At 71.8% G+C, this 13,243-nt stretch overlaps 3 protein-coding genes across 3 annotated transcripts; 1 reads left to right on the top strand and 2 right to left on the bottom strand.

Moving 5' to 3' along the window:
- Positions 1 to 3,570: 3,570 nt before the first annotated feature.
- On the bottom strand, positions 3,571 to 4,873 carry AURANDRAFT_29988 (hypothetical protein; the record flags this gene model as incomplete). Its single annotated transcript, XM_009040991.1, has 2 exons — positions 3,571 to 4,335; positions 4,382 to 4,873. The coding sequence occupies 2 exons, from the start codon at positions 4,871 to 4,873 to the stop codon at positions 3,571 to 3,573; spliced, it is 1,257 nt and encodes a 418-aa protein (XP_009039239.1).
- Positions 4,874 to 7,751: 2,878 nt separating this feature from the next.
- On the bottom strand, positions 7,752 to 9,209 carry AURANDRAFT_30004 (hypothetical protein; the record flags this gene model as incomplete). The annotated part of the gene is made up of 1 exon (XM_009040990.1): positions 7,752 to 9,209. The coding sequence occupies one exon, from the start codon at positions 9,207 to 9,209 to the stop codon at positions 7,752 to 7,754; it is 1,458 nt and encodes a 485-aa protein (XP_009039238.1).
- Positions 9,210 to 10,000: 791 nt separating this feature from the next.
- Positions 10,001 to 11,444, top strand: AURANDRAFT_38222 (hypothetical protein; the record flags this gene model as incomplete). The annotated part of the gene is made up of 2 exons (XM_009041061.1): positions 10,001 to 11,007; positions 11,050 to 11,444. 2 exons carry the CDS (start codon positions 10,034 to 10,036, stop codon positions 11,390 to 11,392), a joined length of 1,317 nt encoding a protein of 438 aa, XP_009039309.1.
- Between the last annotated feature and the right edge of the window lie 1,799 nt (positions 11,445 to 13,243).

Here is a 13,243-nt window from a genome sequence, read left to right as displayed (position 1 = left end):
CGAAACATGGCGTCCCTCCGGTCCGCCGCCGGCGCGTACGGAGAAGGGGAGGTTGTCGAGCGGCGCTTGCTTGTGGTGGCGAGAGAGCCAAAAGGGCAGCTCCCAGTTCAAATCGCCAAAACCTTGCCGCGCCCTCGAGGGCTTATGATGGCTGGTTCAAACGCGCCTATGGCCTCGCTTTCAAACGCGCCGCGGCCGCGCCTGCGCACGGCGTCGGTGCACTACGCCGACGCGGGCGGCCGGTACGCGCCGCTCGGCGAGCTCTTCTTCAGCGGCGACGCGAAACAACTCGTGTCCGCGGCCCTCGAGTCGTCGAGCCTCGAGGTCGACGCCGTGTACTGCCCGGAGTGCCTCGAGCTCGTCTCCGAGTCCGACGCCGCGGCGCACCGGGGCCGCTGCGCGCGCTGCGTGCTCTGCCCGGCCTGCGGGACGGCCGCGCGCGCGGCGCTGTTGCCCGCGGGCGGCGAGAAGCGGTGGGCGTACGCGTGCGGCCACTGCAGCTGGTCGAGCCTGACCATCGGCCTGAGCGAGGAGTCGCCGGCGCACCTGGCCATGACGCTCGCGCAGTGGGAGAGCGACGAGCCGCGCGTCGACGCCTTCGCGCGCGCGCTCGCCGCGCGCGCGGCGATCGCGCGCGGCGACGCCGAGGTCGCGGGCGGCGGCGACGCGGCCGCCGCCGCCGAGGCCGCGGACCTCGAGACGGAGGAGGACGCCGAGGCCGAGGCCCTCGGCGACCGGCTCGAACCGTCCGAGCGCGCGTCCCTCGCGCAGCGCGACGCCCAGGACTTTCGGAAGGACGCGCGCGCGCTCAACGAGCTCGCGCCGCGGCGGCCGCGGCTCGCGCCGCGCTGCACGCGGCGCTGCCGCTTCGACGTCGACCAGGGCCGCGCGGGCATCGTCTACAAGCCCAAGCCCCACCCGCTCGACGGCGACTCGTCGTCGCGCGCGGGCGCCGGGGTTTGGGCGAAGAAGGACGCGTCCGCGCACCGCGCCGTGCCGGGCGTCGCGCTGGCCCTGCCGCCGCGCTGGCGCGTCGATGGACGTGGCGCCGCGCTCTACGAGGTCGTCCTCGCGATCACGAACCCGACGCGGCGCGACGTCGCCGCGGCGCTGCGCGCGGGCGCCGCGCCGGCGCCGCGGCTCTTCCTGTCGCCGGACCTGCGGGCGTGCGACTGGACCGACGCGCCGCCGTCGGGCGCGGGCCTCGAGGTCGCCCTCGCGGCCTTCGACGACCTCGCGCAGGACGACGACGACGACGGCGGCGGCCCCGCGCCGACGCCGCGCGACCTCGCGGCGCTCGTCGCCGACGGCGCCGACGAGTCCGCCGTGCTCCGGACGCGGGGCCACGCGGCCTGGGTGCGCCTCGTCTGCGCCGCGTCCGGCGGCGCCGCGCGGCCCCACGCGCGCGACGCCGCGCTCCGCCGCGCGCGGCGGCGCCTCGTCGCGGTGCCGCTCGCGCTCGCCGCCGACGGCCTCGACCTGCCGCTCGTCGTCGCGCTGCCCGCGCCGGAGGATCCCGAGGCGGCACCGCCGGCGGCGTGGACGGCCTTGGACTGCGCGGTCGCGTCGTAATTCGTTGAACTTAGCTTGAAGTTCGTAAATCCAGTCTCCAACACCGGGGGAAGTGGGATCGTCTGACGGCTGTCACCCCAGGATCCCACTCGCGGGCAGCCCGACCTCCTGCGCTGTCGTCGGCCAGCCCGCAGCATGGTTACCTGCGACGGCGGGGCAGCCTTCGCCTGCTCGGGAATGGGCTGCGGCTACGATTGGACGCAGGAGGACGACGGCCTCTTCGGAGCCAAGCATATCGAAGAGAAGCCTCTCAAGGCGCGCCCGTCGAAGAAGCTGCGGAAGGGCTCCAAGCGCCGCAAGAAGCGCAAGGACAGCGACGCGTCGACCGCCGGCGTCCTGCCGCCCGACGGCGACGCGGGGCCGAGCGCGCCGACGAAGATCTTCCACGGCCTCGCGGCGACCCCCGGCATCTTCGCCGACCTCGCGCCCCCGCCGCCGCCGCGGCACTCGTCCACGCTCCCGGCGACGCCGCCGTCCTCCGAGTCGGAGGACGCCGCGCCGGAGGAGCCCGGCGCCACGCCCGGGGAGGAGCCCGGCGCCGCGCCGGGCAAGAAGCCCTGGCGGAAGCGGCTCTTTTCCTGGACGCTCTTCAAGAAACCTGCCCCCGCTCCGTCCGAGGGTTAGACGGGAAGTAACATATCCCGCCGGCGGGATAAGGTCCTCTCGAGCTCGCCGCTCTGCCCCGGACTGCGCGGTCGTAATTCCTCGACTTGAACTTTAACTTGAAGTCCGTAAATCCTGTCATCACAGTCAGCTCCGGGGCATTCCTCTTTCGACTCGCGGGCAGCCCGACCTCCTGCGCTGTCGGCGGCCAGCCCGCAGCATGGCCATCTGCGATGGAGGGACAGCCTTCTCCTGCTCGGGAACGGCCTGCGGCTACGATTCGACGCAGGAGGACGACGGCCTCTTCGGAGCAAAGCATATCGAAGAGAAGCCCCTCAAGCCAAAAAACAAGCCCAATAAGCCGCGCCGGAGCCCGTCGAAGAGCCCGGTCAAGAAGCTGCGGAAGAGCCCCAAGCGCCGCAAGAAGCGCAAGGAGAGCGACGCGTCGACCGCCGGCGTCCTGCCGCCCGACGGCGACGCGCCCGCGCCGCCGGAGGGGCCGGACGCGCCGACGAAGATCTTCCACGGCCTCGCGGCGACCCCCGGCATCTTCGCCGACCTCGCGTCCGCGCCGCCGCCGCGGAATACGCCCACGCTCCCGGCGGCGCCGCTGGTGTCCGAGCCGGAGGACGCCGCGCCGGAGGAGCCCGGGGAGCAGCCCGGCGCCGCGCCGGGCAAGAAGCCCTGGCGGCTCTTCTCCTGGACGCCCTACCGGAAGGTCTTCTCGCCCCTCGAGCAGAAGGCCCTGGAGGACCTCTTCCGACGCCTCGACACCGACGGCAGCGGCGCCCTGAGCTACGGCGAGGTCGCGGAGTCGCTCGTGTCGACGTCGATCAGCCCGCAGAACATCGCCAAGATGATCAAGGAGGCGGACGCGGACGGCGACGGCGAGGTCGACCTGGACGAATTCGTCGAGATGATGAAAAACGCGAAGACCACGAAGTCGCTCTGGGACCTCGTGAAGTCGCCGCCGGCGGAGATCTCCGAGCGCGACCGGGAGCAGCTCGTCGCCGAGTTCCGCAAGGCCGACGCCGACGGCAGCGGCAGCCTCGACCTGGAAGAGTTGGAAGCCGTGCTGTCGGGCACGAAGCTCACGCGGAAGCAGATCAGGAAGATGATGGCCGACGCGGACGCGGACGGCGACGGCGAGCTGGACGAGGACGAGTTCGTCGCGATGATGGACGCCGTCGCCGACAAGCCGGCGAAGCCGGGCGTCGTGCGCCGCATGCTGTCGGGCGGCCTGCCCTCCCTCTCCAAGGAGGTCACCTGGCCGGGCGCGGACAACGAGAAGCGCCACTCCGCCGAGAACAACAAGGCCGCCAGGGTCAAGGAGGCCATCGCCGTGCTGTAGGAGGGGCCCACCGCCGCCTCTTTTTGTTTTAACGCCCATCGTCGTCACGGGTCGGGCGCGAGGACGACGAGGTGCGCGCCGTGCGGGGGGACCGCCGGCGAGGTCATGGACGATTCGAAGGCGCCGAGGTCCGCGTCCGCCCAGACGTCCCGCGCGCGGAAGCGGCCCGCGATGTGCAGCTCGTCGAAGTCGACGGCGATGGCTTCGTCGCCGTAGTGGGACGAGTACTGGCTATACGCATCTCCCGCGTTGAGGAAGGCGACGGCGACGCGGCCGCCGGACAAATCCTTCGCCCAGACCTGCGTGCTCGCGCAGCGCGACTTGAGACAGACGCCGAGCACCGCGTCCGAGTCGGACGTCACGCGGCGGCCCGGGTAGGCCAGGGGGTCCTGGTTGACGGCGAGGACGCCCGCGTGTGAGACGACGTCGAGCGCCCATCGCTCCGCGGCCTCGAGGTCCAGACCGAGGACGAGCGGCGCGCCCATGATCGCCCACATCGTGAAATGCGCCGCGGCCTCGCGTTCCGTCAGATTCGTCTCCGGCATCCCGGCCCAATTGAAGATCCTCGAATCGACGCCGACCTCGACCATGTCGGCGTCGTTAAAGCCCCCACGGCCGCCGTAGGCCGACAGCCCGGCCATGCTGTCGAGGATCGACGCGACCCGATGCCACTGGGGCCAGACGTCCATCGTCGTCCGCCACATGTTCGCGATCTCCGGCGCCCAGAGCCAGGGGTCGTGCCTGCCCCAATTGCACATGGAATAGAGGACGGGCCGGCCCGTGGCGTTCAACGCGGCGCTCATGTTCGCCTGGGGGGGGAGTCGCGTGGGCGCGTCGGTTTCCGATACGAGGGACGCCGCGGCGCGCGTAGAAGGGCCGCGGGTCGAGCGTCTCTTTCCACGTCAGCGAGCACGTGTCGAACTTCAAATAGTCGATCCCCCAGTCCGCGAACGTCCGCGCGTCGAGGTCGTAGTGGCCGAAGCTCCCCGGGTAGCCCGCGCAGGTCTTCGTGCCGACGTCGGAGTAGATGCCGAGCTTGAGGCCCCTCGAGCGGACGTACGCGGACAGCGCGGCGATGCCCGCGGGGAAGCGCGTCGCATCGGGCGCGAGCCGGCCCGACACGTCGCGGGCGTCGGCTTGCCAGCAGTCGTCGATCACGACATATTGGTAGCCCAGGTCCACGAGGCCGAGGGACACCATGGCGTCGGCCTGGCGCCGGATGAGCGCGTCGGAGACGTTGCACTGGAATTGGTTCCACGAATTCCAGCCCAGCGGCGGCGTGAGCGCGAGTCCATTGTCCGACGCCAGCGCGGCGGGCGCGATCAGCAAGAGAGAGGCAGCCCACATCGTCTTCTGGACTCAACCAAGTCTGCAACCACTTCAACGATAAGTGCAAGTGTTAGATACGCTGCGGGTCTGGACGACCCCGTGCTTTAGACGTCGAGGGCGGCGGACAGGGTCGCGGAGATTGGCGCGTAGTCCTCGGGGGGATCGTCGCCGTCGTCCCGGAGGGCCGTGTCGCGGCCGCAAGCGACCGCGTTGGAGATGCTGTCCATGAGTGACGCCTCCGGCCCGTCGTCGCCGCCGCCGTCGTCGCTGGCGGACCCGCCGCCGCGCCACGCGAGCTCGCGGTCCGGGCCGTCGCCGTCGCGCCGCCGCTTCGGGCTGCAGACGACCACGGGCAGCGGCGGCGGCGGCGGCGGCGGCGTCGACGGCCGCGCGGGCGAGAGGGCCGAGAGCAGGCCGAGGACGTAGGGCGTCGGGGACAGCGAGTCGTCCCAGAGCGAGGGCTCGTCGTCGTCGTCGCCGTCGAGGTCCGCGTCGTCGACGTCCGTCGAGTGGCGCGCGAAGGGCGGCGGCGCGTCGAGGGACGCGAGGCTCGCGCCGCTCCCGGACCGCGGCACGTCGAAGTCCTCCTCCTCGGGCGGTTTCATGACGAACTCGATGTCGCGCGGCCGCCGTGGCTCGGGCGAGCTCGACACACTGCCGATTTCGATGTCGACGTCGCGCTCGGCGCTTTTTTGTTCGAGCTGTGGCCGCGTCGCCTCGGGCGAGCTCGACACGCTGCCGATCTCGACGAGGACGTCGCGCGGCGGCGGCGGGAGCGGCGCGAGCGGCGGCGCCGCGGGCGCCGCGGGCGGCGGCGGGAGCGGCGCGAGCGGCGGCGCCGCGGGCGCCGCGGGCGGCGGCGGCGGCGGCGGGAGCGGCGGCGGCGGGAGCGGCGGCGGCAGGAAAAGCGACGGCGTAGGCGCCCGCGGCGGCGGCGGCTCGAGGGGCTCGAGGGGCTCGAGGGACGAGATGCGCCGCACGACGGACGCCGGCGCGAGTGCGACGGGCGGCGCGTCGCGGCGCACCGCGGGCCGCAGCGGCGTCGCCGCCGGCGGCAGCGTCACGGGGTCGGCCGCGAGCCCGTCCCGCGGCGACCGCGGCGCCGCGTCCTCGACGTCGTCGCCCATGGCCGCCTTGGCCTCCTCGAGGCGTCCCACGAGGTCGCTGAGCTCGCCGAGGCCGTCGCCGAAGGGCCGCTTCGAGGGTTTGAGCGGCGCCTCGTCGGCCGCGCCGCCCGCGTCGTCCTCGTCGACGAAGTCGCTGTCCATGTCGACGATGTGGGGCAGCTCGAGGCCGTCGATGGCCTTGATGTCGATGGTTTTTTCCCGGTTGCCGGAGAAGACGCAGTAGCCGTGCGCGCAGACGGCGAGGGCGACGACGCCGCCGAGCGCCGCCGCGGCGATGACCAGGACGGCGGCCGTCGACCCGCTCGCCGCGTCCGCGCCGCCGTCGCCCGCGGACGGCGCCGCCGGCGCGGGCGTCGCCGGCGCCGCGGCGGCGGCGGGGGCCGTCGGCGACGGCGCGGGCCGCGGCGGCGGCGGCGGCGACGGCGGCGGCGACGGCGGCGCCGTCGACGGCCGTCGCGTCGAGGGCGCGGCCGTCGAGGGCGCGAGGGTCGAGGGCGCGGCCGTCGGGCCGCGCGTCGGGCCGGGCGACGGCGGCAGCGGCGCGGCCGTCGGGTGCCCCGGCGCGACCGTCGGCGCGGGGCTCGGCTCCGGCGACGGGCGCGGCGTCGTCGGCGCGCGCGTCGGCGCGGCGGACGGCGCCGCGGTCGTCGGCCGCGCGCTGGGGCGCGCCGTGGGCGCGGACGACGTCGGCGCCGGCGATGGCGCCGCGACGGGCGCCGCCGAGGGGGCCGCCGAGGGGGCCGCGGACGACGGCGGCGCGGACGACGGCGCGTACGTCGGCCGCGCCGAGGGCGCGTAGGTCGGCGGCCGCCGCGCCGAGGGCCGCGCGGTCGGCGCCGCGGTCGCGGTCGGCGCGCGCGACGGTTTCGGCGACCGCGACGGCGCCGCGGTGGGCTCGGCCGTCGGCGCGTAGGACGGCTCGTAGGTCCAGGTCCTATTGACGTCGAGGGCCGCCCAGACCGTCTTCGCGATCAAATCGTAGCCCGCGGCCGACGGGTGCACGTCGTCCACATACAACGCCTCGGCGTCTTCCTCGGAGACGGGGTAGCCCCCAAAGGCCGCGTAGTTGTCCGCGAGGCGGTAGCCGCGCTCGCCGGCGATGCGCGCGAGCATGGACGGCAGCTCCGTGTTGATGGCGTTGTCCTCCGCGGCGCCCCAGTGGCGGTGGCCGTCCTTGACCAAAGGCGGCGGCACGCCGAGCACGATCCGCCCGCCGACGGCGACGAAGGCCTCGCAGAGGCCGACGATCGCGGCCTCGTAGGCCGTCGCGTTCCAATGCTCGAGCTTGGCGTCGTTCGTGCCGAGCATGACGACGTAAAAGTCCGCGGCGAGCGCCAGGGCCTCGTCGTAGAAGCCGCTGTAGCGGACGTAGCCGTCGCCCTTGACGTCCTGCGCCGTCGACCCGGACTCGCCGAGGTTCGTCACGGACCAGTGGCTCCAGCCGAGCCGCGCCTCGAGCTTGTGGGGATAGCCGTCGGAGCCGTCCTCCGCGACCTTCGTGCGGCCGTAGGTGATGCTGTCGCCGACGCAGACGACGCTGGACACGGTCTGGGACCCGCACGGTCGAAGCAGCAGCAGCAGCGCCAGGAGTCCCGGGAGCGGGCCTCGAGGCCGCCGCCGCGCCTCCATCGCGCGATTCGTTACCGCGCGTCCATGCTTGTCCGGGCAAATTTGCGGGCAGCCACGCTGCCTCGGGTGCATGCACTGCACTTTGAAACATCACGACCACGATCTTACAACGTTGCAGACGACGCGTCTTACGACCGTCCCTACGCGCGGGCTTCGAGCCACGCGGGAAGCTCGTCGAGGGGCACGTTCGCCTGGTCGCCCGTGCCGAGGTCCTTGACGACGAGGGCCCGCCCGTTGGCCCACTCGTCGGGCGCGAGCATGAGCGCGAGCGGCGCGTTCTTCCGGTCCGCGTGCTTGAAGGCCCACTTGGGCTTCTTGGGCTCGAGCACGAGGTCGACCCTGAGCCCGAGCTTTCGCAGCGTCGACGCCACGCCGGCGGCGTCGCGCGCGAGGGCCGCGTCGTTGTCGCCGTCGCCGGACGCGAGCGCGAAGAGCACCGCGTCGACGGACGAGTCGAGGTCGGGCACGAGGCCCTTCATCTCCAGCAACTCCATGACGACGGCGTCGCCGAAGCCGAAGCCCACGGCGGGCAACGCGTCGCCGCCGAAGCTCTCCAGCAACTTGTCGTAGCGGCCGCCGCCGCAGATGGCCCGCAGCTCGCCCGACCGGTCGAAGGCCTCGAAGACGACGCCCGTGTAGTACGCCAGCCCCCGGACCACGGACGCGTCGAAGACGAGCCAGTCCGCGTACCCGTAGGCCTCCGCGAGGGCGTAGACCTCGCGCAAATTCGCCAGCGCCGGCGAGTCGGCGCCGAGGAGCGCCTCCAGCGCCTCGATGGAGCCGCCCTCGCCCAATTTCTCCACGAGCGCGTCGACGGCGTCGGGCGACACGTCGAGCGCCGCGAAGTCGTCGTAGAGCTTGGCCGCGGGCACCTTCTCGAGCTTGTCGACGAGGACGCACGTCGCCGCGAAGCGCGCGCCGTCGGCCTGGTCCACGCCGCACGTCTTCGCGAGGAGCTCCGCGAGCACCTCGCGCGAGTTGATCTTGATGCCGACGTCGGCGCTGTCGATGCCGACGCGCTCGAAGAAGCCGACGACGGCGGCGAGGACCTCGGCCTCGGCCGTGACGCCGGGCACGCCCCAGATGTCCATGTTCCACTGGTAGTGCTCGCGGCGGCGGCCGCGCGTCGTCCGCTCGTAGCGCCAGCACTGCGGCACGGAGAACCACTTCACGGGCAGCGGCAGCGCGTTCTTGCGCGCCATGACCATGCGCGCGAGGCTCGGCGTCATCTCCGGGCGCAGCGCGACGCGCCGGCCGCCCTTGTCCTCGAAGTTGTAGAGCTGCTGCGTGACCTCCTCGCCCGCCTTGCGCACGTAGAGCGCCTCGCTCTCCAGCACGGGCGAGTCGTACTCCTCGAAGCCGTGCGCCGCCGCCGTCGCGCGCCACTGGCCGAAGAGCCAGTTCCGCACGCGGAGCTCCTCGGGGTAGAAGTCGCGCGTGCCCCGCGGCGGGTTGAGGTCCAGGGCCGCCTGCGTCTCCGGCGTCGCCGGCGCCTGCTCCTTCTGGCTCACGGCCGCGGAGGCGCGCCCGGCGCTCAAGGGCGCGCACCGCCGGACGGCGCGCGGCGTCGTCGACCGCAGCGCGTGGGTCGCGCGCATGGTCGCGAGCATCACGAGAGCGTACCACATCAGGCGGTCCCACGATGCCACATCAAGGAGCAACTTTGACCAGAGCCTTGGTGAGGAGGACGACGTTGCCTCTGCGCAAAGCTGCCCGACTTGCCCGCGGCCAGGAAGGAGCTGCTCGTTTCGAACATGGCGTCGCGCGGCCGCCAGTTCTCGGTGCTCTCCACCGGGGCGCTCAACACGCTGGACAACCTGACGGCCGAGATCGACGGCGCGAAGCGGCGCAGCTTTGCTCGGGGACGAGTCGAGGCAGCCCTGGGAGAGCGCAGGTCACCCGCCGCAGGCATCGAGGCGCGCATCGTCGCCTTCGAGAAGCTGGACCCGTCCGACGAGGAGAAGAAGCTCAACGCGCTGGGCGAGATCCGGCAGATCTGCGGCGACTTGGACAAGATCCAGGCGACGAAAGTCGACGCGGCGCGGCCCCGCGCCGCCGTCGCGCGCGTGCGAACCATCATCGGCGAAACGTAGGTCTGCACCGCCGAATTGCACTCGGGCAAGACCGTCGCCAAGGAGGAGCGGAAGGGCCTGAACCGGCGCATCGACGAGCTCCGCCCGCGCGCGACGGCCGTCCACGACAAGCTGAAGAAGTAGGCGGTGGCGCCGGTTAACGGAAGGTTCGCGTGTAGACTTCTGCGTGACGAGGGGCCAGGGGGCGCATGGCCCGCGACGGCGCGCCGCGAGGTGCGGCAGGCACGAGTACTTCAGGATTCCTAAAACGGCACCTCGCCGAAAGACTCCGCCGTCGAGCTCCAGGTGTCCAGCACCTCGCCGTCGTGCCGAACGCGCCGCTTGCAACCATGTTCAGCAAGGTCCTCGTGTCCCTCGCGCTGGTCGCCGTGTCGCGATGCGACGACTTCGAGGGCGCCGAGGAGGACGACTTCGGCGGTGACGGCGACATGGACTCCTACGGCGGCGGCTACGGCGGCGACTCCTACGGCGGCGGCTACGGCGGCGACTCCTACGGCGGCGGCGGCGACGGCGGCGGCTACGGCGGCATGGACGACGAGTACGGCGGCGGCGGGGACCCGAGCCCGGCCTACGAGGTGCTCGACGACTTCGAGGCCATCGCGACGTTCGTCGGCGACGACGAGGCGGAGCCGTCCGTCGTGGGCTTCTTCGACGAGGAGCGCGACGCCGACGCCCTCGAGACCTTCAAGGAGGTCGCCGACGGGTCGCGCTACGACCTGCGCTTCGCCTACGTCGCCGACGAGGCCGCGCGCGCGACGGCGAAGCTCGCCAAGGGCCCGGCGGTGCTCGTCTACCCGCCGCCGCGGTTCGTGAGCGACAAGTACGAGAAGAAGCGCGCGCGCTACCCGTCGGCGAAGCTCGACGCCGACGCGCTGAAGAAGTTCCTCTTCAAGAAGGCCGTGCCCCTCGTGGGCCAGAAGACGTGGAAGTCGAACGAGCGCTACGAGAAGCAGAACGTGCCCGTCGTGACGCTCTTCGCGGCCATCGACCTCGAGAAGAACCCCAAGGGCTTCGACTACTTCGCGAACCGGCTGCGCAAGGTGGCCGCCGACTTCGTGGGCAAGCTCAGCTTCAACATCGGCGACAAGGAGGACTTCTCGTACCAGCTCGAGGACTACGAGCTCGTCCTCGAGTCGAAGAAGGACGTCGGCGTCGGCGCGCGCGACGGCGACAAGTACTACCACATGACGGAGAAGTTCAACGTCGACAACCTGCGCGCCTTCGCCCAGGATCTGGTCGACGGGAAGCTGACGCCGAAGATCAAGGAGGAGCCCGACTACGGCTCCGGCGACGACGACTACGGGTCGTCCGGCGACGAGGACGCGGGCGCCGACTACGAGGGCAGCGACGTCACCGTGCTGACGACGGACAACTTCGAGGACGAGACGGCGGGCAAGGACGCCATGCTCGAGTTCTACGCGCCCTGGTGCGGCCACTGCCAGCAGCTCAAGCCCACGTACAAGCAGCTCGGCGAGAAGTTCGCCGCCGTCGACTCCGTCGTCATCGGCGCCATGGACGCGACGGCCAACGAGCCGCCCAAGGAGAGCGGCATCGAGGTCCAGGGCTACCCGACGCTCATCTTCAAGAAGGCCGACGGCTCCACGGAGCCCTACGACGGCGACCGCGACCTCGACTCCATGGTCGACTTCATCGTCGCCGCCGCGGGCATCGACAAGTCCGAGCTCTAGGTCGCGGGCCGTCCCCGGGCGGGGCGCGAGCGAGTAACGCCTCTTTGACGCTCGTCGGCCCCGGGGTGGTCTCGAGGCCGAGCTCGGATTTCGCGCCGCGCCGCCGGTGCGAGCGGGGTTACCGCCGGGGCAGGCGCCGGGGTTGCCGCTCGGTCCCTCGGGGTCATCGTCTACAGCTGGCTGCAGCGCTGCTCATGGATGCTTGTCCGCCGGAGCGCGAGTTCGGTGGAGGCCAGCGGGATGCGCGCTTGGGACGGCGCGCCGAGGCAAGATGCCGAGGCATCCGGCCAGTTTCACTTCAAATTGATCTTGCAAATCGGCTACCCTTCGCACGCACCTTGACGCCTCCTCGTGATCCGAGCCTGATCGCGCGGCGCGTGCGTTCTCGCGACGCCATGCGTCGGCCTGAGAAGCTGGGAACAACGTTCGTCGAACCGGACGTACCGGACGAGGACGTGACCGTCTACGAATCGGACGAGGACGACGACTGGGAGGAGGAGGCCTACGAGTCGGACGAGGAGCGCTTCGCTCTGGAGCTCCGGTCGAAGACGCTCGCGCTCCACCTGCTGATTTCCGTCTCTTCCTTCATCTTCGAGTACTGGACGACGCATTGGGCGCGCGACCTCGTCGATCTGGGCCCCGGCGCCCTCGCGGCTCTTGTCTTCTGCGCGTTGACGCCGGTGCACTTCGCGCTTAGCGTGCGAGTCATCAACGACGGTCGCTTCCGCGCGCGCTTCATGAAGCACGGCCACAAGGTCTTCGGGACGATGATCTCCATGGTCCACACCGCGCGGTTCCTCAAGCTCGCGCTCCTCCCCGAGGACGCCGTCGCCGCCGAGGCCGCGGGGCTCGCCGCCGCGCTCGCGAAGCGCAAGCACTGGACGGTCATGTCCCTCGCCGAGGCGACGCGGACCGGGGCCGAGGACTTCGGCCTCGAGGCCATGTTCCAGGCCTGGGTCGCGTTCTCCTGGCCGCTGATCTCGCGAGAGCCCGCGTTCCAGGCCTCGCTCCACGTCTGGAACCTCATGTCCACCGCGGTCGTCGCGCGGCTCTGCGGCGGCTACTCGCTGGCCGTCGTCGCGCCCGCCGTCATCTGCGTCGCCTGCTCGGTCACCGGGAACGCCGTCGTCCGCTGCTACCTCGCGCCGCTCTGGCTCCGGGCGCAGGCGCCGCTGCGGGCGCGCGTCGCGCAGGTCGAGGCGGAGAAGGAGCGCCTCGCCTGGGACTACGAGCTCGCGGCGTCGTCGAACGGCTCGCCGCCGTCGGAGCCGCGGTCGCTCCGGCTCTCGTCGCTGTCGTCGGGCTCCGCGCGGCGCCGCTTCCTCGCGCGGCTCTGGCCGTGCTCTTCCCAGGCGGAGTCGTCGACGATCTCCGTGACGACGTCCTGCGTGCGGTCCCTCATCGACGACCCCGTCGCGACCTACGACGCCCGCGCGGTCGTCGCGCCCTCGCCCGCGGCGGCGCTCCTCGGCGACCACACGGGCAAGCTCTGGCGCCGCCACGCGACGAACCAAGTCGGCCGCATCCGACGCGTCGTCGCGGACGGCCAGCGGCCCGACGACGCCCCTCAGCGGAGCTAACCGGCTCAATCCTCTCCGCTCAAGAATCAAATCAAGTGGCTCCGGCTCTGAGGAGGCTCCCGCGCCACTGCGCGCGCGTCCCGCGGAGCATAATTCCCGGGGATTTCAATGAAAATGCCTCCAAGGAGGCGGAATCGACGAGGAATCGGGGTGTTTCGACGGAACAACGGTCCTCTAAACGCGGCTATGGTTTACGTCAAAATCGAGGTCTGCTGGGGGTCCCTCCGCGTGGCCGGAGCCAAGTTACATAAAGTGTGTCTGCGTATCCAGC

Source organism: Aureococcus anophagefferens, assembly GCF_000186865.1.
Source record: "Aureococcus anophagefferens unplaced genomic scaffold AURANscaffold_18, whole genome shotgun sequence".
Taxonomy (NCBI): Eukaryota; class Pelagophyceae; order Pelagomonadales; family Pelagomonadaceae; genus Aureococcus; species Aureococcus anophagefferens.
The sequence above is the reverse complement of the archived record's forward strand: the minus strand, read 5'-3'. Positions and strand labels throughout refer to the sequence as shown.